At 35.1% G+C, this 22,727-nt stretch overlaps 2 protein-coding genes and 1 long non-coding RNA gene across 5 annotated transcripts in view; 1 reads left to right on the top strand and 2 right to left on the bottom strand.

Moving 5' to 3' along the window:
* The first annotated feature begins 1,674 nt into the window (after positions 1-1,674).
* LOC135075530 (uncharacterized) overlaps positions 1,675-22,727 on the top strand; it is a 194,572-nt gene continuing 173,519 nt past the window's right edge. The window contains exon 1 of the mRNA XM_063969955.1: positions 1,675-2,260. Coding sequence (XP_063826025.1) covers positions 2,081-2,260 — 180 coding nt within the window. The 5' untranslated portion in view covers positions 1,675-2,080. The remainder of the gene's footprint in view (positions 2,261-22,727) is intronic.
* Positions 5,770-8,655, bottom strand: LOC135075529 (uncharacterized). 2 transcript variants are annotated; one of them, XR_010258044.1, is made up of 4 exons: positions 8,208-8,655; positions 7,443-7,657; positions 7,038-7,265; positions 5,770-6,278 (listed from the first exon to the last, which is right to left on the bottom strand). It is a non-coding gene; the product is annotated as an uncharacterized LOC135075529 (long non-coding RNA). The 2 variants fall into 2 exon arrangements; XR_010258045.1 differs by lacking the exon at positions 8,208-8,655 and adding an exon at positions 7,968-8,041.
* Positions 18,809-20,539, bottom strand: LOC135075528 (putative nuclease HARBI1). 2 transcript variants are annotated; one of them, XM_063969954.1, is made up of 5 exons: positions 20,020-20,539; positions 19,668-19,949; positions 19,126-19,513; positions 18,912-19,045; positions 18,809-18,822 (listed from the first exon to the last, which is right to left on the bottom strand). In XM_063969954.1, exons 1-4 carry the CDS (start codon positions 20,272-20,274, stop codon positions 18,915-18,917), a joined length of 1,056 nt encoding a protein of 351 aa, XP_063826024.1. In that variant the 5' UTR covers positions 20,275-20,539; the 3' UTR covers positions 18,809-18,822; positions 18,912-18,914. The 2 variants fall into 2 exon arrangements, with proteins under 2 accessions (XP_063826024.1, XP_063826023.1); XM_063969953.1 differs by having other exon boundaries at positions 18,815-19,045.

Raw genomic sequence — 22,727 nt, 5'->3', positions numbered from 1 at the left:
GTGAATAAAATTGTAGGTACGTAGTGCTGTGCGAGCTGAATTCCACTGTATCGCGTCGTAGCATGACTCGCATTTATTTAAATCGTCTTGCGGAGTAATCCTTCTGTACCTGTACTATTACTTATTCTGTGCTCATACCTAATATCAGTTAGAGCGTACCAAAGGAAAGCACGTAAAGCGTTACGAATAACAGAGTAACAGCCTTATTTCAGCTCCAAGACGTGGGATAACATATCTTTAGTTGCTTTTTGTCAAACCACACATGTAATGCAAATAAATTATTTGTTTTGATTTGATTTGCTCTACTAAGTACAGACGACGGCACATCAAGTCCAATACTGTGGCATGTTAATAATTAGAGGCGGTTTTACTGTATAAGTACAGTTTGATGTGCTGACTGCACGTTACTTTCCTAGCTTCGGTGGGAATAACACATACCTAATTCTTTTATTACGAGTAATCAAGTCCGTGGCTCATCGCTCAGCCTCACAAAGAAGACCCGAAACCTAACAATACTTGAGTAAAGTTGACAGCGACATCGGTCTTTCTGACACCACAACCAGACCAAGAAATTAGTGATAAAGTATTTCCTAGAATAGCCTCTTAACTGGTACCTAAATATGCCTTAAATGAATATTGAAGACTTAACTCTCTTGATTTGATTGTACTCTTAACTGGGTATAGGTGTTGTTATTGATTTTATTATCGAATTATATTATCACTAAGGTCTTGATAACGATGTAGTGAGATATCGTTTTTATATTTGTTGTAAATAGAAGAATAGTAGGGGAAATTATATTGGAAAAGACACAAGGTAAAACCCCATAATTTCAATAAAGTCTTTGCCTTCATAATTCCTAAAATCTTTTTAGTATTTTCAGTAATTTTTATGGTTATAAATATACCGTATCAACCTATTAGTTATTAAGTAGCATGATATAAAAACAAGCTATAATATTAGGCAAGAGTTATCTGTAGGGCTTCCCGCACACGTCCGACTGACCGATTTTGTTTTTGCCTTATCGCTGAGTTATAAAGTTTTTTTTTTTTTTTTATGTGATAGGAATCAAACGAGCAGACGGATCACCTGATGGTAAGTGATTACCGTCGCCCATAGACACCCGCAGACCCAGGGGCGTTACAGGTGCGTTGCCGGCCTTTAAGATAAAGATACGCTCTCCTCTTGAAAGTAACTCAAGGTAAAGCATAACATCAAGGTATATCAAGTCTATTAATCCCTATCCTTTTCTGTCATTTGAAGGCGTGATAAGCAAGACTCTCACTCAAATGAAAGTTTATAGTTTCATTCAGTTTCTACAACTTTATGAATAAAGCTTGTCTTCAGACTGAAATACAGCCAGCAACTCCACCTGAGCTTCACGACCACTCTTTATATTTTTAAGTAATAGACTAAGGCTGAGATGCACCATCTTACTTTAACTCTGACAAACGTCAAAAATCTGTCAAACTTCATACAAAAAGCACCGGTTATTGTTACGGCTAAGGTGGTGCAACTCATCCTTAGTTTCGGGCAGCTCGTCTGCGCGCAGCCTTAAGAAAAGTTATTTGGAATAGAGAAGGACGCATGGCCATGAAACCTAGTGCGATTCTATTTAATATCCTCAGACAAAATATTGTATTTATCGTCAGTCGTGCGACTGCTAATGGGCTGAACCTACGGGGCCTTATCATGACTAGTATTGGACGAGCGTCATCGCTCGAGTGGCATTATTATCAGTGATCGGTACAAAAGTGATAAGTGATAACAATATCTAATAATCGCCGAACGATTCCTCTATTTGTGGAGCGCAAAATACTTCAACTTTCAATCACCGTCCGTTTTATTTTAAATAAATGCTTTGTTTATGTAGGAACTAGTTTAGAAATAGCCAGTGATTCAGTGTGATTCGGGAGGCAAGTGCTAACAATGCCTTTGGATTATTGATGATATTCATAGTGATGTGTAAATTAGTAGTTGTGGTGCTTATCACGAGTTTACTACTATAAGTGTTTGTGTCAGTGTATCGATATTTGAAAGCAAGTAAAAGTGAACACCAGCAGCACTATCAAACGTGTAAAAATGGATGCAGTGTTTTCTTTAGTGATCATTTTCAGCTACATTCTTGGATGTGTCGCCCAATTTGGTCCTGGCGGGATGTGGGGCAATGGGATGGACCATCCACCACCATTTTTGCCCCCTGGTGGACCACCGCCTCCGTCAACGCCCCATCACCACTTTTCAAGGCCTAGTACTTATTTTGTAAGTCTTTACTTGGTCTTTAGTTATTGCCTTGACAAAAGATAACGATGTAGAGAGTCAGCTCTAATTCAGAAAAAATATAAATTTCTTCTACAAACTGAGAAAGATATTGATTAGGTACCTACTTAGATACCCTGAAAAGGACGACCAAATTAATGTAGCTTTTCTTCACTCTTCAATATTTTTCAGCAGACAATTTTATTATTGACATTTCTTTAGATACCAGTGGGCTAATTCAAATGCATTTGTCGAGAGTAGAAATCGTCTGTCAAATAATTTTCTAGTAATCAATTTTGAACTGATTGTCAAGGTAATACAGTTGAAAATTGAATATCAAAGCCAGACTACGCCTAATGTCAGATCAGCCGATGGTAGATGCCAAATTTCCAATATCGCGTACGAAGACGGAGAACTTTGTCAATACAGGGTGTTACTTTGCATTCTTGCCATATTTACAGAGGTTACTATATTACTGATACTGAACACAAATCCGTAAAAAAATAATGTCCGAATTTTTTTTTTTTAATCTTGAGTATTTTATTTTATCGACAATCTGTTAAACACACCACTAATTATCGTAACGCATGCACATCACTTGTTGGCGATGGCGATGGAGACTTTTTTACTTTTTATTGTATTTTTAAATATCTATTGCAATCTATTGTCTTTAAAATGTCTTTTTGGCACTTGTAAAAAACTGAGAAATCCATCAAACACAAATCACGTTATAAATAATACAAAAATGACTGAAGTGTATTCAAACAACGAATAATTTAATTAAAATGGTGCTTGGAGTGTCTGCAAGACGTCTTAGACGAAATGCTTGATGACGTACCCTTAGCGTTACACCAAATGCTCTACTACCAGCAGGATGGTGCTCCCCCACAATAAGGACGTCAAGTGCGCGAATAATACGTTTGGTGAACAGTGGATTGGACGAGGGGTCCAGTAGCTTGGCCACCACGATCCTCGGACCTGACACCAATGGATTTTTGGAGTGACTTGAAACGACTGGTATGCGCAGAAGAGATAAACAGTGTAAACGCGTTACATGAAAGGATTGTTTTAGTGAAACTGTGATATAAAACGTTTATGTGTTGCGAAAACTAAAGCGAAAAACCTACGCTTCGCCGTGCTAGACTGTGCCTTCATCAGAACGGAGGACACTTTGAACACTTGCTTCGCAGTACGTAAACTTTGTAAGTAGGAACTTATGAATTAAATAATTAATTGTGAATAAGGTGATTTCATACTTAATTTATTAATTTGTAAAAATAGGGTACAATGTTGTAAATTAATTGAAACCCTATTAATTATTACATATTTTTGACGGTCCTAAGCCCGTAAAGTAGAAAGGAAAATCTGAAATCAACTGAAGAGTATTTTAAAATAGTTATTATGACTGGATAAAAAGGCTGGTACTCAAAGCCTTAAAATTAAGAACTAGGCCACGCCCACTAGGTTTATTCCACTTGCACCTGTAGAACGTGCGAGACAAAATTGGTTTATTCCAATTTGTACTGAAAAACCAAATTTACTAAAATCTTAGTGTACTTTCTTTATGGGAGTCTCTTGTTTATCTTAAATAATAGGTATTGTTACCTACTTTTATCTCTGTGAATATGGCAAGAATGCAAAGTAACACGGTGTATAGTGGTACATAAGGGTCATAATTAGTGGATGCCGACGATTTTCGCGCTGTCATCTCAACGACTGCCCACCCTTGTCGTTAGAGCAGTCGACTGGATAGAAAGCATGGAATTAACATGGTGATTGATAAACTAGGTGCAAATAAGCATAGGTATTTTATAACCACAGAATGCTTTTTGCTTAAATTTGAAAATAAAGGATATTGTTCTGCGTCCATACATCGTTCGCCCCAAGACCCCCAAGCAATGAAATAATGATTTTTATATGTGAAATTACTTAACGATTGTCACCTTATACTCCACTAGCTTTTCGCTCGCGGCTTCGCGCGCGTGGCCTACATTAGGTACCTACATATTTTACGGAACCCTATTATTTTCCAAAATAAAATTTAGCCTGTTACTCGTGGATAATGTAGCTTTCGAATGGTGAAAGAATTTAATAAAAACGGTCCAATAGTTTTTGAGTCTATTCATTACAATCAAACAAACAAAGTTTTCCTCTTTATAATATTAGTGTAGATACTTTTAAAGCACGGATAAGCGGGAGATTCGTTACAATAGGAAAAATGCTTCAGATTTTGAGGTTATTAGCATAACAGAAGTACCTACATTTCCATTTTCTATCTTCTATAGGTACTTATAATAAATCTGTAGAGAGGTCAATTCTGTACATGAAATATAATTTTCAAAATAACTATCAGGGGGTGATACTGATGCCAAAAATGCAATCAGTAAAATTTTTGTCTGTCTGTCTGTCCGTCTGTATGTTCCTTATAGAAACAAAAACTACTCGACGGATTTTAACGAAACTTGGTACAATTATTCTTCATACTCCTGGGCAGGTTATAGTATACTTAGGAATTCCCACGGGAACAGGAATTAGCGGGAAAATCCTTTTGTATGAAAAATCTAAACCGCTTAAGTTAGACGCTTTAAATTTCGCACGTAGGTACTTTAGTAAACTAATTCCCACGGGAACTGGAATTCGTGGGAAAATCCCTTTGTATGAAAAATCTAAACCGCTTTAGTTAGACGCTTGAAATTTGACATGTAGGTATCTTAATAAACTTAAAGCTTAGTTACAACAGGATATTGCAAAATTCCCACGTGAACGGGAAAAAACATTTGAACGAAAAAATCTAAACCGCGTAAGATAGATGAAGGGGGTAAAACGGGATCCACGCGTACGAAGTCGCGGGCGGCCGCTAGTTGCTAATAAAACTATTTATTGTCAAGAATTATATGTATAATAATGCGAATTCCCGTTCCCGTGGGAATTAGTTTACTAAAGTACCTACGTGCGAAATTTAAAGCGTCTAACTTAAGCGGTTTAGATTTTTCATACAAAAGGATTTTCCCGCTAATTCCTGTTCCCGTGAGAATTCCTAAGTATACTATAACCTGTCCAGGAGTATGAAGAATAATTGTACCAAGTTTCGTTAAAATCCGTAGAGTAGTTTTTGTTTCTATAAGGAACATACAGACGGACAGACAGACAGACAAAAATTTTACTGATTGCATTTTTGGCATCAGTATCACCCCCTGATAGTTATTTTGAAAATTATATTTCATGTACAGAATTGACCTCTCTACAGATTTATTATAAGTAGGTATAGATATGTAGGAGAGACGTCTTAATTACACTTTAAATCGTAGATCGATAAAGAACCCCTTTGTCAAACCGTATGAATAGCAGCAAATAGAACTTTGCGTATTGGAAAAATAGGAATGCCTACGGAAAAGCCAAACATTTTTTAAAAAGAAGTTAATATATTTTACTTACATTTAAATCCAAAAATATCTTTATTCCGACCCAAGGGTAAGTAGGCAGTTATGTAGGTATAAATGAAAATACGTATGTAGGTACTTATTATTTATTAATGGTCATGTTCTACATTTTCTATTAAATATGGGCCCAATACATCAATGATGTCGCCATCACAACAAAGTACCATAAATGGTTTAACGAGATTCCGATATTTGTATAGGGAATAAGTTTTTTTTTTGGTATGCATAATTGCTACTTTTTTGCACATAAATGTATGTATGTACCATCCATGATGACAATAGCCTTTCTTTGTGGTAAATCGTTTCCTGGCTTCCCGAAAAGAGGCTGGAACATAAAGGTTTCTTTGGGCTACTTCCTCTCTACTAATATGTTGTAACCCTAAATGTGCTGGTACGAAATGTTCCTCCATCATACTGCGTGCTTTCATTACATATTTTATAAGAGTACTCCTTGAAATGCCAAGTAATGTAGCTATTCTGTCATCTGAATCACCGGTCCTCAGCTTCATTAAATAAGCACCAACTGTAGTAATTCGTGCTCTCTGATAGTATCTATGGCAAAGAAGATCTGAAGGACGAATCTGAAAATAAAATAAAACATCAGATTCACAGTTCAACAATAAGAAGAGCAATATTTATATAGGATTAACGACTTTTGTGTGTAACGGAATAGTAAGATGAGTGATGAAAGATAATTTATGATTTGAACGCTGAATGATGAGGAATGATTGGTCTATGGAGGAAACGAAAGGGATAAATGAGGAACGAGGATTGAGAGTGAGAATAGTGGTAGTTTAAAAGAGTAGTCTGTTGTTATGCAGGAAGTATAAATAAAACTTTACTGAGTTTATTTGGCTCAGGGAATTTTTAACTGGCTTTATAATAGTAAAAATTATGTTTAATATTATGTAAGTAATAATATTGCAATATTTTAATAATATAAGTCTATTTGTATTATACAGGGTGGAAACGATAAGTGATCTATAACACTTTTAATATTGTGTGGCTGGCATACATTTAGTATGGAGGCTGAAAACATTGAATTTTCGGATAGATCCAGTTAATTCTGTAACTATTTACTGATACCGTTAGAAAGAGCTCGTGAAGCACTTTCAGGATGAGTAACCAGTTTTTCGATATCTTGTGTAGTTTAGAAATAATCGAGTGAGATCACTTATCGTTTCCACCCTGTATAACCTGTATGGATGAGAGTAGTGGCAGATTGAAAGCAATGGAAGGAGTTGAAGGATGGGAAGGCTGATTCGGAAAAAACCTTTTTTATTATTATAATAAACCGGCATAATTATTTTTATGTATTATAAAACTGGCAGGGCTCTTACCTCTCTGGGTTGAATCCAATTTCGAACAATGTTTAATATATCTTGATTATTCTCTGTATCCAAACAATGACTTCAAGTTCGCAATAATGAACAACCACATCCAACACAAACTTGTTGGTGACCTACCGGGGCACCGGTTGGCATATCTGGAGAGTCTTGTGAAGTAGGTGTGGTATCTCTTTGCAATAATGAGTGACAAGCCCCACAGATGTAGTCATTTGCAGTAACCTGTTTAAAAATAATAATAATTAGAAATAAGTTTAAAAAAATTATCAGTTTTTTAATGTCCCGCACTTAAATTATTTTATTTTAGTATTAATTTACAGAAACCAATAACTTTACAAGAATTAGACTGATTGTATAGCCAATAACATTTTATTAAATAAGGACTTTAGCGTGCATTACCTCTAATGGAGTTAGTCGTTCCACAATTATGTTCCTGATGTTAATATGATGTTGAGTGTTAGTTCTCAGGGACATGAGCTGATGTGAACGTGTTCTAGGCTCTAGTGTTCTACTGCAAAGCACACATTTTCTGCTAAGATTTGAAGTAGATGCATTTGTGTTGTATCTTGGGCTTGGGTCCAACATGTTGTGCATATAAGATCATGAGCTGTAACCTGTAAAAATAAATAGATTCATTGCATGCCATGCCACACATACTCCTGTGCGTTGAATAAATTGAGCCGCAAACCATAAAAAAATGATAATTCAATATTATGTGCTGTTAGTAGAATTTTGGGTCAGAGGGTAGGGTTAAACAGCTTTAGTAAATAAGCATTGTTGTTATAATAATTAATTATGACGTGTTACAAACTTAGTTACAAAAAATAATAATCTAGTAGTCTTAGTTCCAAAAAACAAAACAAAACAAGCTTTCATTGAGAGCAGGGAGATAGTGTCAAAGTAAATAATTCCTTAGATTTACACCAAAACCAGCTGGATTGTCAACATAATTGTTGTTTCGCTCATGCCTCCATTGCGCTGTACCATCGACTAGTTTCTTACAATCGAATCGGGCCTGGCTGTCCACACTGTCCAGGGTTGAACCACAGATAATAGCGGAACATTCATTTCAAGACAACCCGCCATGAGAATGGCAATTCAGAAGTTTGGCAAGGCTAGTACTTATTCATAAGATTGCTTGCAGAGCAAAATGTAGGTACTTACCGATCGAGGTGCTGCCCATTGTTGTGTATAATTAAGTTGCTCATTTTCTAACACCATAGAACCACCAGCCGAGCCTTGGCCGAGCCACACAAAAACAGTAAATCCCAGGCTGAGTATGTCGTTATTGCAATCAATCAGAGTCCGTTTGAATAGCCAAGTTTGTAGTTAATAAAGTTCCGAAAATAAAAGCTAAAACACAAACGAATCACAAAGAAGGATCAAGCAAGACAGCAACACAGCAAGAGTGAGTGAGAGAGAAAAGGTGATGCGAGTGAATGACAATTTGACTAACAAATAGGGATGTCCATTTAGAATAGACATAATCGATTAAATTGATCATTTTTGAAAAAAATTATTTTTAAACATTGTGTTGCTATAAATATTTATTTTATTTATTTAATAGGACAACCAACAAGACATACACTGGAAGACAATCAATATTTACAACGTATTTAACTTAATCTAAGTGCTGCCTTAATTATAGGTTGCCACGGCATGCAATAGTGGACTTATACATAAACAGTGTCTACACTTAAAGAAAAGAGTAAATATGTAAATATAGGTAAATAAATGTGATTAAATATACATAAAATGCAATAATCCACTGAAGCGCTGCGGGCGCGGCGGATCTGCGCCCGTCTAAAGGTCTAATGATTAGACTCTAGTCTAATCGATCATACCATTATTTACTTAAATCGAATTAAAAAAGCGCATCTCTGTCTCTGCTCTGTCAATATGTCGGTGACTTTGATTTCGTTTAAATACTTTTAAAATATTTTTTCGAACTGCAACTTGTCCGATAGGTTTGGACACTTGCAAGTAAATAAATAAAATATACATAAAATTATGGTACATACTAACGGTCTTATTCATAATCATTTTTCACATTTTATCAAATGCTTATTAGAGGTTTATAAAACGTTTGATAAAAATTGTACACTTGCAAGTAAATAAATAAAATATACATAAAATTATGGTACATACTTGAATCTTCTTCGAGCTCACCGAAAAGTTGGCGAGCATGGTTCTCTACGTTTGACGAGACTTGATCAAATCAATTTATCTTCTTCCTTATTTTGTACCATTCACATGTAATAATTTTATATTATTTTATTTTATTCAGAACAACAAACAATTACATAATATAGCTTATACCAGTATTAATGACTATTATTAATATTACTAATTATGTAACCAATAACATTTACAATAAATTACTGAGTGCTAGTGTTAAAATTACTAAAAAAGTGCTAGTGACCACGGGCTGGAAGACGTAGCGTGGGCAGGCCTCCTACTAGGTGGACCGACGATCTGGTAAAGGTCGCGGGAAGAGCCTGGATGCGGGCAGCGCAGGACCGTTCATTGTGGAAAACCTTGGGGGAGGCCTTTGTCCAGCAGTGGACGTCATTTGGCTGAAAAGAAAGAAAGTGTTAAAATGCAGTTTGTTCACCATAAGGTAAACTTCTGAATGTATTCCTAAGAATTTGATGACTAGGTACGCCTTCAGTGAGTTACGTAGATAAGTAGGTACCTACTCGTATTCATAATAATTACGTTGGTATTTCCAGTGTGTTGACACTGAATGATACACAAAATTACGCGTCCAGGACGTATAACGTAAGGCTTTGATAACATTTACTTGATTATAGGAACGCTGTCTATAATGCAATATTTGTCGTTGTCCGAGGATAAAATATTACATTAAAATTCCAGTTAATTTTGGCATTCATTGAAATTTCGGTCTGCTTCTGAAATCTAAATTACACATGGATACCTTTTCCAATGATAACATTTTCCACAATCTAGTTGTTTGTTTGGTAACTATAGCATCTTACTTTTTAAAATATTATAGTCATCGATGCAGTAGAAAGATTATCAACCAAGCAATAAATATTGTAGATATACGAGGGGCGGCTGAAAAGTTTTGAGCCTAAGTATCTTCAAGTGTTATTATTGACTCGCACTAAATTTAATTAATTTGCCAATAACCTCCTTAGTATATGTACAAAGTTTCATTTCATTAGCGTCATCACGCTTTTAGTAATTAATCCGTAAACATCATCATGTCTCAGTCATCCGCGCAATGTACGAAATTGAAGTACACAGTTGTCATAAAATTCCTCAAAAAGAGGAACAAAACGCTGACGGTAACATTTGAAGAGATGTTTACAGTTTATGGGGAGTCTGGGCCTTCATTTGTCATCATGAAAGATTGGATCCGATAGTTCAAGCATGGCAGGGAGTCGCTAAAAGATGACCACAAGTCAGGGCGGCCAGATTTCGCCATTAACAAATAAAATAATGAAAATTTAAAGAATCTTGCTTTGGAGATCAGCGAATTAAGCTGTGACAGATAGCTGAAGCCATAGGCATTAGCAAGGAACGTATCGGCGATATTTTTCATACTCATTTGCACATGAAATAAGGGTGCGCGCTATGGGTGCCAAAATGCTCAAGCCGCTCGACAACCAGCGTCGAGTCACAACTTCGCAGGAGTTTTAGGACATCTTTGGCCATAATCCTAACAAATTTTTTTCTCACATTGTCACTATTGATAAATAATAGAGCTGGCAGTACGATCTAGAGTCAAAATAAGAGTCAATGCAATGGATTCAAAAGGGAAAACGCCGCCGCGGAAATTCAAAGTGGAGCGATCGACACCCAAGCTCATAACCACTATTTTTGGGATTGTGGAGGAATTTTATTCATTGACTATCTACTTAAAAAAACTACAATAAACGGGGATTATTATGCTGTACTGTTGATAGAGTGCGTCAAGTGGTTGTTGAAATATTAAGAGGCAAACTGGCGAAAGGAAATCTGTTATTTCAAGACAATTCGCCCGCGCACACCACGCATGTTGCAAGGCTTGCCCCGGGTAAAACTGGATTTCAAGAAATTAATCACCTACCACACAGTTTAGTCCGAATACCTAGCTATTTTGTCTAATTCTCAAATTGGAAAAAAGTCCTCCAGGAACAAGGATTTTTGAGTGACAAAGAAATGATGGCCGCGTTAAAGGCTCATTTCGAAGGCAAAGATTGCGAATTTTTTTTCAGTGGGTTAAAAGCTCTTTTACACAAATGTAATAAGTCCGTTGTAGTAGAGGGAGATAAAATAGAAAAATATATTTTTTATACTTTTCTATCGGCATTTTTAATACCCTAGGCTCAAAACTTTTCAGCCGCCCCTCGTATCTTAGAAGATTTCGTATTTTATTGTTATGGAGACGTATAGTTTAAAATCCATTGGGAAATTCGTATTTTTGCTGTAGATCAGGATCCAACTTGAACTAAATATTATGCAAAATGAACACCGAACCAATAATCGTGATTCTGTGAATACATATTGTCAATAGAAATCTACAGAGATAAATACATACTAATAGGTGTAAAACGTGACATTGAAAATACATAGCTCAAATATACATTGAGTTGTGTTTTTAGATGTGAATTGAATCGCTGTTGCGGTATAAGCACGTGAAAATTTCATAAGCGAACAATTAATTTAAGAAAATTCCTAAAAGCTAAAATATTTTAAGCTAATACTGACTATTTAGTAGCCTGTAGGGTAATTCAAGTGCAATCTGTCATTTCAATCTATTCTATTTGTCATTTAGCTTGTTTAATCTGTGCTCAATAAAGTGCACAATATTTAAGCAGGATATGGTTGCACGCGGATTTTTAGAGAGTTAAATCTTTTGGCCAATAGAAAACGTCATAATAGTTATTATAATATGAACTGGGATTGGTCAATGACTTTTGAAATTAAAATCCGATGGCCTGAAAAAATCGGTTTTCCAACAAACGTCAGTTACGCGCAAGGAGGTTTAGCTATTTATCCATCGAAGTTAATAAGGGAGAAGACATAAGACTAATTTTATTATTTGCCTGCCGCGACCCGGTTTTTACGAACAATGACGATGACGAACGATGAACCAGTAACGAGGAGCACACTTAGCAATGCTTCCAGGTTGCGCCTCGGTATCAATTAAGTAACATTTTCCGTTAAGTTTACTTTATGGCCAACTAAAGGACTTTTGCCGTCTCCATGGACAAACTCGAAGTATGATAACTACAGTCATTGTCAAAATTTTGCACTGCCATTGCCGCTGGATACCATATATCGCTACTATATTCATAGATAATAGACTTTCAGTTAATCGTCAAAATTGACATTGTTTTTTAAATAACAACAAATGGTATGAATTTTTAAATGTGATATTTTTATAAAGGTAAGTCCCCAAAACAACATTTGATAGCCTATTTTCTTTCGTTGGCATCTAAGTTCCTGTTTTCTACATATATGTTACTACTACCTATTGGATAAGTAACTAAGAACTTTGTCGTTTATTCCATGTGAACAAAATCCCTAAAAGCCCATTTGTAATAATATTCTTACTAAACACTGCTGAAAAAGGACTAAACTTCTGAGCTATGAACGTATAATCCAGTAGCATTAAGTAGGTAGGTACGTATAGCGACGTTGGAACTTGATATAGAAGTTAGCTGTTTTATATTTTTTTTCACAGCAGAAATCTTTATCTTTGATCTTAATATCTGATCGTACGTATTGTCTTTTAAAATATTACATTTGCCTAAATAAAAATAACCGACCTGCTGCTTATGTAAATTATAATTATTTATAACCCTACTTACAATGCATAACAATCATAATTAGGCATTATAACCCTACTTAACAATGCATAACAATCATAAGATAGTTTGGCGTATAAGTAGGTAGGTAGGTACTATCTAGGCCGAAGGTGGAAGCGATCGACCCGGAAATATTCTCAACCATCTCAACTATCATAATATGTATTTAGAACAGTCCCTCCTTACCAATGATATTATAGATAATACCATTGCTCCTTACCATCAATGCAATCGAGCAGACAAAGGACATTGATAAAAATCGCCCTAAGATTTTCAAAGACTTAGTATGTACCATAATTTTATGTATATTTTATTTATTTACTTGCAAGTGTCCAAACCTATCGGACAAGTTGCAGTTCGAAAAAATATTTTAAAAGTATTTAAACGAAATCAAAGTCACCGACATATTGACAGAGCAGAGACAGAGATGCGCTTTTTTAATTCGATTTAAGTAAATAATGGTATGATCGATTAGACTAGAGTCTAATCATTAGACCTTTAGACGGGCGCAGATCCGCCGCGCCCGCAGCGCTTCAGTGGATTATTGCATTTTATGTATATTTAATCACATTTATTTACCTATATTTACATATTTACTCTTTTCTTTAAGTGTAGACACTGTTTATGTATAAGTCCACTATTGCATGCCGTGGCAACCTATAATTAAGGCAGCACTTAGATTAAGTTAAATACGTTGTAAATATTGATTGTCTTCCAGTGTATGTCTTGTTGGTTGTCCTATTAAATAAATAAAATAAATATTTATAGCAACACAATGTTTAAAAATAATTTTTTTCAAAAATGATCAATTTAATCGATTATGTCTATTCTAAATGGACATCCCTATTTGTTAGTCAAATTGTCATTCACTCGCATCACCTTTTCTCTCTCACTCACTCTTGCTGTGTTGCTGTCTTGCTTGATCCTTCTTTGTGATTCGTTTGTGTTTTAGCTTTTATTTTCGGAACTTTATTAACTACAAACTTGGCTATTCAAACGGACTCTGATTGATTGCAATAACGACATACTCAGCCTGGGATTTACTGTTTTTGTGTGGCTCGGCCAAGGCTCGGCTGGTGGTTCTATGGTGTTAGAAAATGAGCAACTTAATTATACACAACAATGGGCAGCACCTCGATCGGTAAGTACCTACATTTTGCTCTGCAAGCAATCTTATGAATAAGTACACAAATAAAAGTTATATGTCCATGGTGACACAAAAGCAATTTGTTACCTAAGTACATAAACAAAATTAACTATTGTAGTTAGCATTATGTAACAAAATATCTGGGTAGGTACTTTAAAATACATTATGTACTTACTTATTATTAGTACAAATGAATAAACACTAAAATTAAAATTAAAACTGTGTTTGTCTTGTATGAAAAAACAAAATAATTAAAGTAAGTAACTAAAAGTTATAAGCTATAAAGCCCAAAAGCAGTGTAGGTATAAAATAAATATAACCTAACAAAAAAAATGTTACCTACTTGTCCCAACATAATATACAAAACAAGAGTTGCAACACAAAAAATATGTAACCTAACATCATGTAAACTAACCTCATATAGAGTAGTACGCTCTGTTATAATGGTTAACATAATAGTATGTAAGTTGACAACCTAAACAAATTTATGTGGGCATCACAAATAAAATAAATTACAAATAAAACAAGACAAACAACAGCACACACATGAGAGATTCCCTAATAAAAAAATATTTAACAACAAAATAGAAGTGTATGAGCGGATAGTCAGCACACAATGTTGCTTCTATTATTGGCTTTCCACCCATAAACTTCATAAAAAGATGGCAATAATAAACACCAAAAGATGGGCGCCACTGCAAGAAAGCAGTTTTTTCCTGGCGGCTTGGTGACTGGAATTGAACCGCCACCGGTGCAGACGGAGAAGATGGTGAATTGTCTGCACGTGAAAAAAGAGGTTGTCCGGCTTGCAGAAATTTATATAAGTTACCGTTCCTTGTGTGAAATTAAAAAATGTAAATAAAACAGCTCCCTCTCAATTGACACAATTTATTTTTATCTCGTATACTCGTATATAGTTCACAATTACGATATTATAATAACTACTGTAATAGTGCCAATCTCAAGGGATTCAGGGTCGTTAAATAGGTTCGGTTTGGTGAATATTATTGCCACTACAAATTTCTTAAAACTCAGCCTAAATATTAAAAGACTCTACTATTTAAGATAACTGCGCGATGTCAGGTCCGAAAGACTCCTACTTGAAGGATGGAAAAGTGGGTACCTTGGAGGCCATGCGGTTATAAGCCGTTACCCTGAACGTTCCTCTCTTCTTCCGGGGTCCAACGGGTCTCGCACACTTTTAGGCTACAAGCAGCGTCCTCCACGGCCTCAAGCGCGCAGTACCAGATGAAGCTCTTGCATTTTCTCGACAGGAAAGCGTTCAAACTCTTGCAGAGACAGAGGTTTGATGACAAGGAGGAAATGCGAAGAGATCAGCAGTTTAGAAAGGAGAAACAATTTATACCAAATGATGAGAAATCAATATGAAATATTGAAATATCTAAAATGTCTATAAAAATTTGTAAAATATGAAATATATGAAATATCATCAAAATATTATGTTTAAATTATAAAATCTTGTAAAATCTGAAATCCCGCATCTGAAACGAAAAAAACACGAGTGTCAGGATCACATGTGGAACGTGGCATTAGGTTATGAAAAAAACCGCAATGGGAAAGAAATACTTACGAAGACTGTTCGCTAATTTAAGCTTCACTCGCAGTCTTCAGCATCCCAGCCCTCGTCCAACATAACGTTTAGGAAATTTCTGAAAGAAACGACCACATGAAATACCACGTACTGGAATACGAAAAATATCAATCACGAAAAATAAATAAATTCTCCGACGGGAACTTACCTCATGTGTGATTATTTCAAATTATATTAAGAAATTATCGTGGATGCATTCCGCATCACACGATTTAAAACAAAAGGGGATTACATCCCCGAAAACAATAAAATTGCGGTTGCGCAAGATCGACCAAAATTCCAAAGTGATTTGACAGCTCAACTGACAGCCTGCGAGTCATCGACATCGCAAGACGTTTCGTTTCGCCGCTTAGGTAAAAAGCAAATACTAATAAAAACCATGATGAAAACAATCTCCTGAACACTGAAAATATTCTATTAAAAAAATAGAATAATCAAAACAAAAACATTAGGAAATGTTTCAATAAAATATATTTGAATTGACCGAGCAAAAAGCGCCATCTATTGCAAATTAGTTCAAAATCACGCCAATAGATGTCGCTAGTGGTATCCTAAATCCAAATCGTCCATTTGCGACGACAACGTGACATCTTCTGTGTTAATCTAATTGAAGATGTCACACTGTCGTCGCAAATGGACGAAATATCGAGAAGAAATATCAATTTGTGAAAACAGCCAAAACTGCAACGCTACACAATCATAATTAGGCATTATAACCCTACTTAACAATGCATAACAATCATAAGATAGTTTGGCGTATAAGTAGGTAGGTAGGTACTATCTAGGCCGAAGGTGGAAGCGATCGACCCGGAAATATTCTCAACCATCTCAACTATCATAATATGTATTTAGAACAGTCCCTCCTTACCAATGATATTATAGATAATACCATTGCTCCTTACCATCAATGCAATCGAGCAGACAAAGGACATTGATAAAAATCGCCCTAAGATTTTCAAAGACTTACGGTCTTATTCATAATAAAATGCTAATATAGGTTTAAAACCTACATTAGCTAAAACGTTTGATAGGCTTAAAACACTCTTATAAACCTCTGATAAAAAACGTTATTCATAATCGTTTATAAACCTTTGATAGCTAAAACAGAGTTTAATATTTTCTTTCCACAGACTATACAAAAAGAATGAACGAAAACAGCTTTTTTGGTGATTTAACTTGATGGACCATGTAAAATCATAGACAAATCGCAGAAAAAAAAAACAAAAAATTGGCAGCTGTGACGTTTTACTTACTGACATTGACATTTGGCACGAAAATTTAATAAAGTTTTCGGTTTTTTCGATCAACTCCCAAGTTTTATCAAACTTTTATAAAACTTGGGATTGTATGTTCTGGATTCTGTACCTCTTACCCTGTACTCTGCAATAAGCTCTTACGACGACCCGGCTAGTTACATCGGATACTAATTATGTCCATGACGAAGGAGAACAGACCGCCTAAAAGGCAACGATCAGAAAACTGGTTGGAGGAAGATAAGGTAGTACTTATTTTTAGCCTGATAAAGTGCCTACTAATTTTTGTAGCATGGTTTTATTTATGTTTGACGCCTAGTGTTTGCTTTTCAGTATTTGCTGAAAGAGTTGGTGAAAGAAAGAGTAAATGCAATCGAAAATAAAAATACAGACACTAACACGAATAAACGGAAGGTTGCGGCTTGGGCTGATTTACAAACAACGTTGGTACATCTTTTGATTTCTGCCTTCAATATAAAATTTTGCCTTTACCTGTAATTCAAAATCCTGTCATTTCTTTTTCAGGTTTAATTCAATGTGCGCTGGTATGAACCGCTCCATTACCCAGTTAAAATCGCAATGGAGCCTCATAAAAATCAGTGCGAAGAAAGACAAGACCATTGCTAGGCAGGCTCAAATTAAAACTGGCGGTGGTCCACCATTATCAGTGCCTGACGATAGGGCTGATGATATAGCATCTTGGTTGCCCAATGAATTTGTAGTCGATGTTAACAGATTTGACTCGGACTCAAATAAAAGTGAATTAATTAACATTCAAGAGGAGGAATCAACTCAAAATACGCAAGATCAGGAATTGATAAATAATGAAGAAATCCAATATGAATTGGTGGTACTTGATGAAGAAATAGAAGATACACATGCTTGTACTACTAGAGGCATATTGGAAGATAAAGAAAATAAAAAAGTAGAGGCAAAAGAAAATAAAGCAAAACCTAATTTTAAAGCACCAGCAATCAAAAAAAAAAGGAAACTGTTAAACAAAGAAGGCTTAATTGATTTAAGCAAAGTTAGGATTTCCGAAATTGCAGAAACAGAATCAAAATGCCGGATTGAACTGCATGAAGTTCAAATGGAAAACGAACGGAAGAAAGGGAGAAACTTGGATCTTGAGCATCAATTATTACAGGAAAAACTTAAATATTACACTCACATTAATAAAGAATAATAAGTCTTTTGATGTTAAAGTTTTTCAAGTACTAACAGATTCTAAATAATAAGTTAGTTCCTCCCTTACTTCTGTTTGTTTTTAATTTGTATTTTATGCAGTTCCAATCCGCATTTTGATTGTGTTTCTGCAATATATTTAGACGGCTATGAATATGTTTACTAGTCATAACTTAATAAGAGTTTGAGATTACTATTAACTAGCTGTTGCCCACGACTCCGCCTGCGTAGACTACTATTTCTGTAACCTACAGGATCTGTGCATTTTTCCAGGATAAAAAGAAGCCTATATGTTATTCGAGACTATATAATCTATCTGTTTTAGCAATTTATTTGTTTATAAGAATTGAACTGTGATTTTTAGTAAGTAAGTTTAATAATTGTACTTAAATTAGTGATATAAAGTAAATACACATATGCCTAGTCACAAACATTCGCCTTTATAATAATAGTGTAAATTATGGTTATTTTGTTTTAAATGTAGAAGGTTGATAACCTCCGAATAGAAACGTTTATACTTAAGCAATTTCTTTGTTTTAAAGAATTGAACTGTGATTTTTAATAAGTAAGTTTGTTGAAACTAATTGTACTTAAATTAGTGATATAAAGTAATTTGTTTTGAATTTTTGCAGAATAATTGCTTTTTTAAAGAGAACTACAGGTTTTGTTTTTGTGATAGTAACAAATTGGACTGAAAATTGAAATACAGGTATTTTTCAATCAAATATTCTTTTTATTTTCATTAAGATGCCAGGAACAGTATCTGAAAAATTAAAATACAACATTTTCATGAACTCAAATGACATTACATAAAAGTAAATCGTTGGAATTTATCAAAATGTATTTTAGTACCATTCAAAAATGTTGATTTATAAAATTTTGTAGTATCAACTGCGACCTACGCCTCAACAATGAAGGTCGGTTGTCGTGAACACTGTTCTCCGTCGAAAGTTGCGGAGTTACAGGGACCTGCTCCATATGTTGTTCTGAAAAATATTATGAATTTGTCAACATTTTGTCATAAAGATTTGTATTCCTTATGTACAGTCAAATTGATAACATTTACCTAACAATGTGTCATTCATATCAATGGCTATATTATGTAATACAGCCAATGCTATGATCACAGCTTTTCCATTTTGGAGGCTTACTGGTAAGCCATGGAGTAGGCATTGGAACCGCTGCTTCCACACCCCAAAACACCTTTCAACAGTGTTCCTAGTTGAGATGTGAGCATTATTGTATGCTTCTTCTTCTGGACGACTAGGCCTTAAAATAGGTGTAAATAGATATGGAAGAAGAGGGTAGCCCGAATCGCCAATAAGGCGTCCTCTAAACTGCCTATCCTCAAATCGTTGTTTTATATTGCTCTCCATAAAAATTCGACTGTCATGTGTACTGCCTCGCCATCTAGCCACTATATCCATTATTTTGAGGTCAGCATCACAGACAACCTAAAATAAAAAAAACAGTATCCTGTAGGTAATCCATCCAATAATATAGTGTTGAATGTTGCTAAAATTTAGATCATACAAAGTAAAAATTATAGACATTATTAAAACAAATCTTTCTCTGTTGTAAACTGTATAAAATCAAAATATATTTTACCTGAACATTCAGGGAATAATAGCCTTTTCTATTAATATAGTACTGGGCCATGTCACCTCCGGTTTTTTTAATTTTAATGTGGGTGCAATCTATGGCTCCTATCACCCCAGGAAAATTTTTAATTGCTCTAAATTTGGCACTAATTCTTTCCTGCTCTCCTATAGTGATAGGCATTTTGATGAAGGAATTTGCCTTATTCGCGATTGCATGCGCGACTCTGGCGCATATCCGGCTCACTGTCGGCTGACTTAGGCCATGGAGGTCACCAGCATCATCTTGTACCTGAAAATGTATGAAAATAATTATAGCAGCCACGACAAAGGGATAAAATAAAACACTTTTTTGTGCTTACCTCACGACGTCCCCAACATCTTATGGCCACTAAAACTTGCAGTTCAGGACACGTGCCACCACCTCTAGCGCTCTGAACCAGATCATCTTCCACCAAATCTATGATGGTGCGCACTGTGTCCTTATTGAACCTATATTTTATTTTAAAATTTAGGTCCCGCAAATCGAATGGGTTGCTTCGTTGGCGGTAGAGCTTTCTACGTCGCGCTGGGTCGGCATTATTGGCTAAATGCACAATTGCATTTATAGCATTCATTTTCACAAGCAAGGATCACAGCAAGGATATTTTGAATAAATAAACCAACGAAGTGACATTCATATGAAATGACATTTATAAAAGTTAGGTTAAAATAGGTTTATTAGAGCTTTAAACAAGGCCCGAGCTCTCGATAACTTATCACACAGTTATAAGAGGATTTTAGCGCTAAATGACGATTATGAATAACAATTTTTATCAAACGTTTTATAAACCTCTAATAAGCATTTGATAAAATGTGAAAAATGATTATGAATAAGACCGTAAGACTATAAAATGCGGTTTTATGTATGAGATTTGAAATTGATTATTATACATCATTTTTCATTTGAAATTCATCTCAATCCAATGGAACATGGTAAGCTGTAGAGTTAACTCTCACAAAACTTTTTAAATTACTCAAATAGAAAGTGAACTTGTCAACGGTAATTTTATACAAGGAAATTCAACTTTTATTTGAGGAAATTAGCATTTTATTTAATGGAATGTTAACCGACATTATAACCGGGAGTAGGTATGCCGGGAGACATAACCAATAAATTGCTTTTTTGGATTAGATACTGTCTTGCATTTGGATTCAATAAAAAGATAACATGTCTATCTTAAACAAAATATTGGATATTAAATCGCCTGTCTGACTGGTTCATAATTATACCTAAGTACAAATACACCGCAATGCACAGCTCTTTAATAATTTTCAAACATGCTTTATTAGGTGACCATACATTAGTCCTCAAAACAAGACAAAATTCAGAGGAAAATGCCCCAAAAACAAAAAACAACACAAAGTCATCAGATGACTAAGTACCTATCGTTGTTTGAACGGAAAGGCAATATTCTTTGAATGTTTGTTTTTAACAGTATATTCAATCATCAAAATGTACAAACATTTCTTTCTAATGAATAGAGTTCTATTTATTTACCTTACAGGGTAAAAAGCATAAGTAAAAGCTTCGCCTTTACCCATATATAAATACCACAATACCTCATACCACTTCCTTCCTTATTATAAATCGCCAGCGGCAAGCGATCGCTCCTGTTTGGTGTAATTAAAATATGCTAATAGCTAAATAACATAATTCCGCTGGCCGAGGCAAATTAATTCGCAAAATATTTATTAGAAACTCTACACAAATTATTTTGAGTTGAGATTGCTTTAAAAGTAAACGAGGTAACGAGAATTTGTTAGGTATTCGAGAAAGAATGAGCAAGAAATTGACTTTGTATTTATTATAACTTAGTGAAATCTGAAATATCTAACGCTATCGCGAAGTAAAGATGTATAGCGCCATCTTTTATCAAAATAACGTATTAAACTATCTTGTTCTATTAGCATTATTATCTAATACATAATATCTGAGCTCGAAATAAAATTTGAAGTTTATTTATTTACTACATCTATAATATAAATAGGAACATAAAACATTATCTACTAAAAACCTTCGATCTAAACATAAAGTTCAATGTCTTTGCCTGAATAATCAAAGTTCATGTAGGAATGGCTATAATTCGAGTCACTTTTACTATCAGTCGTAAAAATAATTTGAGGTATCTACCTAATGATAATACCAGGAACCCTACAAATTGTATTGACGAGGTAAATAAACTGTAATTTTGTCGTATTATCCTAATGACGCTTCTTTGAATTCGAGGGCAATAAATGTTTCACACGTAAAAATCACCCTGTATACTAACACCCGTATTCACAAACATTACTATGAAGTCTCACAGTGCGCGTGGACGCACAGGGTGACACACGAACCAATTACAGAGCTCTATTCAACGCTGTGCGTTCAATTTGCTGCTTCACTTAAGCAAGCATCGTTTGTGAATACGGGCGTAAGTAGAATAAAGAAAATAGGCCGCCTCATTGGTTAGTAACCAGAAGATCCGCAGAGGACAATAAATGTTAGTGTGGTAAGCAAGACTGTATAGGGTCATACTTCTGGTGGGAGAGTCCCCCATAAACCCACTGGCTGTTTCCATCGGCACGCGCTAAGCATTTCCCGGCATTAAAAAGGCAACCTTATAATAGGCCATGAAAAAGCTAGATGCGACAGTACAATAACTAATTCAAAAACCAAGGCCAAAGCAAAGTGATCAGATAAAATCAAAAGAGCATCAACTTTTACCATCTAGTAGAAAGCAATGCACCTTCTTGATTGTATACTCACGCCCGTATTCACAAACGATGCTTGCTTAAGTGAAGCAGCAAATCGAACGCACAACTTTAAAATATAGAGCTCTGTGATTGGTTCGTGTATCACCCTGTGCGTCCACGTGTACTGTGAGACCTCATAGTATTGTTTGTGAATACGGGCGTCAGTTTTCTATTTTGTAAATAACTCTTACTACATTCGAAATTTTCACCAAATCACGCACTATTTTTAGCCTTTATTAAAAACACTTCGTCGTAAAGTATTCTGCGAGCAATTTTTATGGACTGCCAGTCT

This window comes from Ostrinia nubilalis, chromosome 10, assembly GCF_963855985.1.
Source record: "Ostrinia nubilalis chromosome 10, ilOstNubi1.1, whole genome shotgun sequence".
NCBI classification, from domain to species: domain Eukaryota; kingdom Metazoa; phylum Arthropoda; class Insecta; order Lepidoptera; family Crambidae; genus Ostrinia; species Ostrinia nubilalis.
Note: the sequence above shows the minus strand (reverse complement) of the source record. Positions and strands in the feature narration are given on the sequence as shown.

Excerpts from the sequence above, each read along its gene's own strand:
- LOC135075528 (XM_063969954.1), bottom strand. The coding sequence starts at position 20,274 with ATGAATGCTATAAATGCAATTGTGCATTTAGCCAATAATGCCGACCCA. Across the intron at positions 19,514-19,667 it reads ATTATTCCCTGAATGTTCAG|GTTGTCTGTGATGCTGACCT; the intron begins GTAAAATATATT and ends TTTTTATTTTAG. Across the intron at positions 19,046-19,125 it reads TATGAATGACACATTGTTAG|AACAACATATGGAGCAGGTC; the intron begins GTAAATGTTATC and ends AATATTTTTCAG.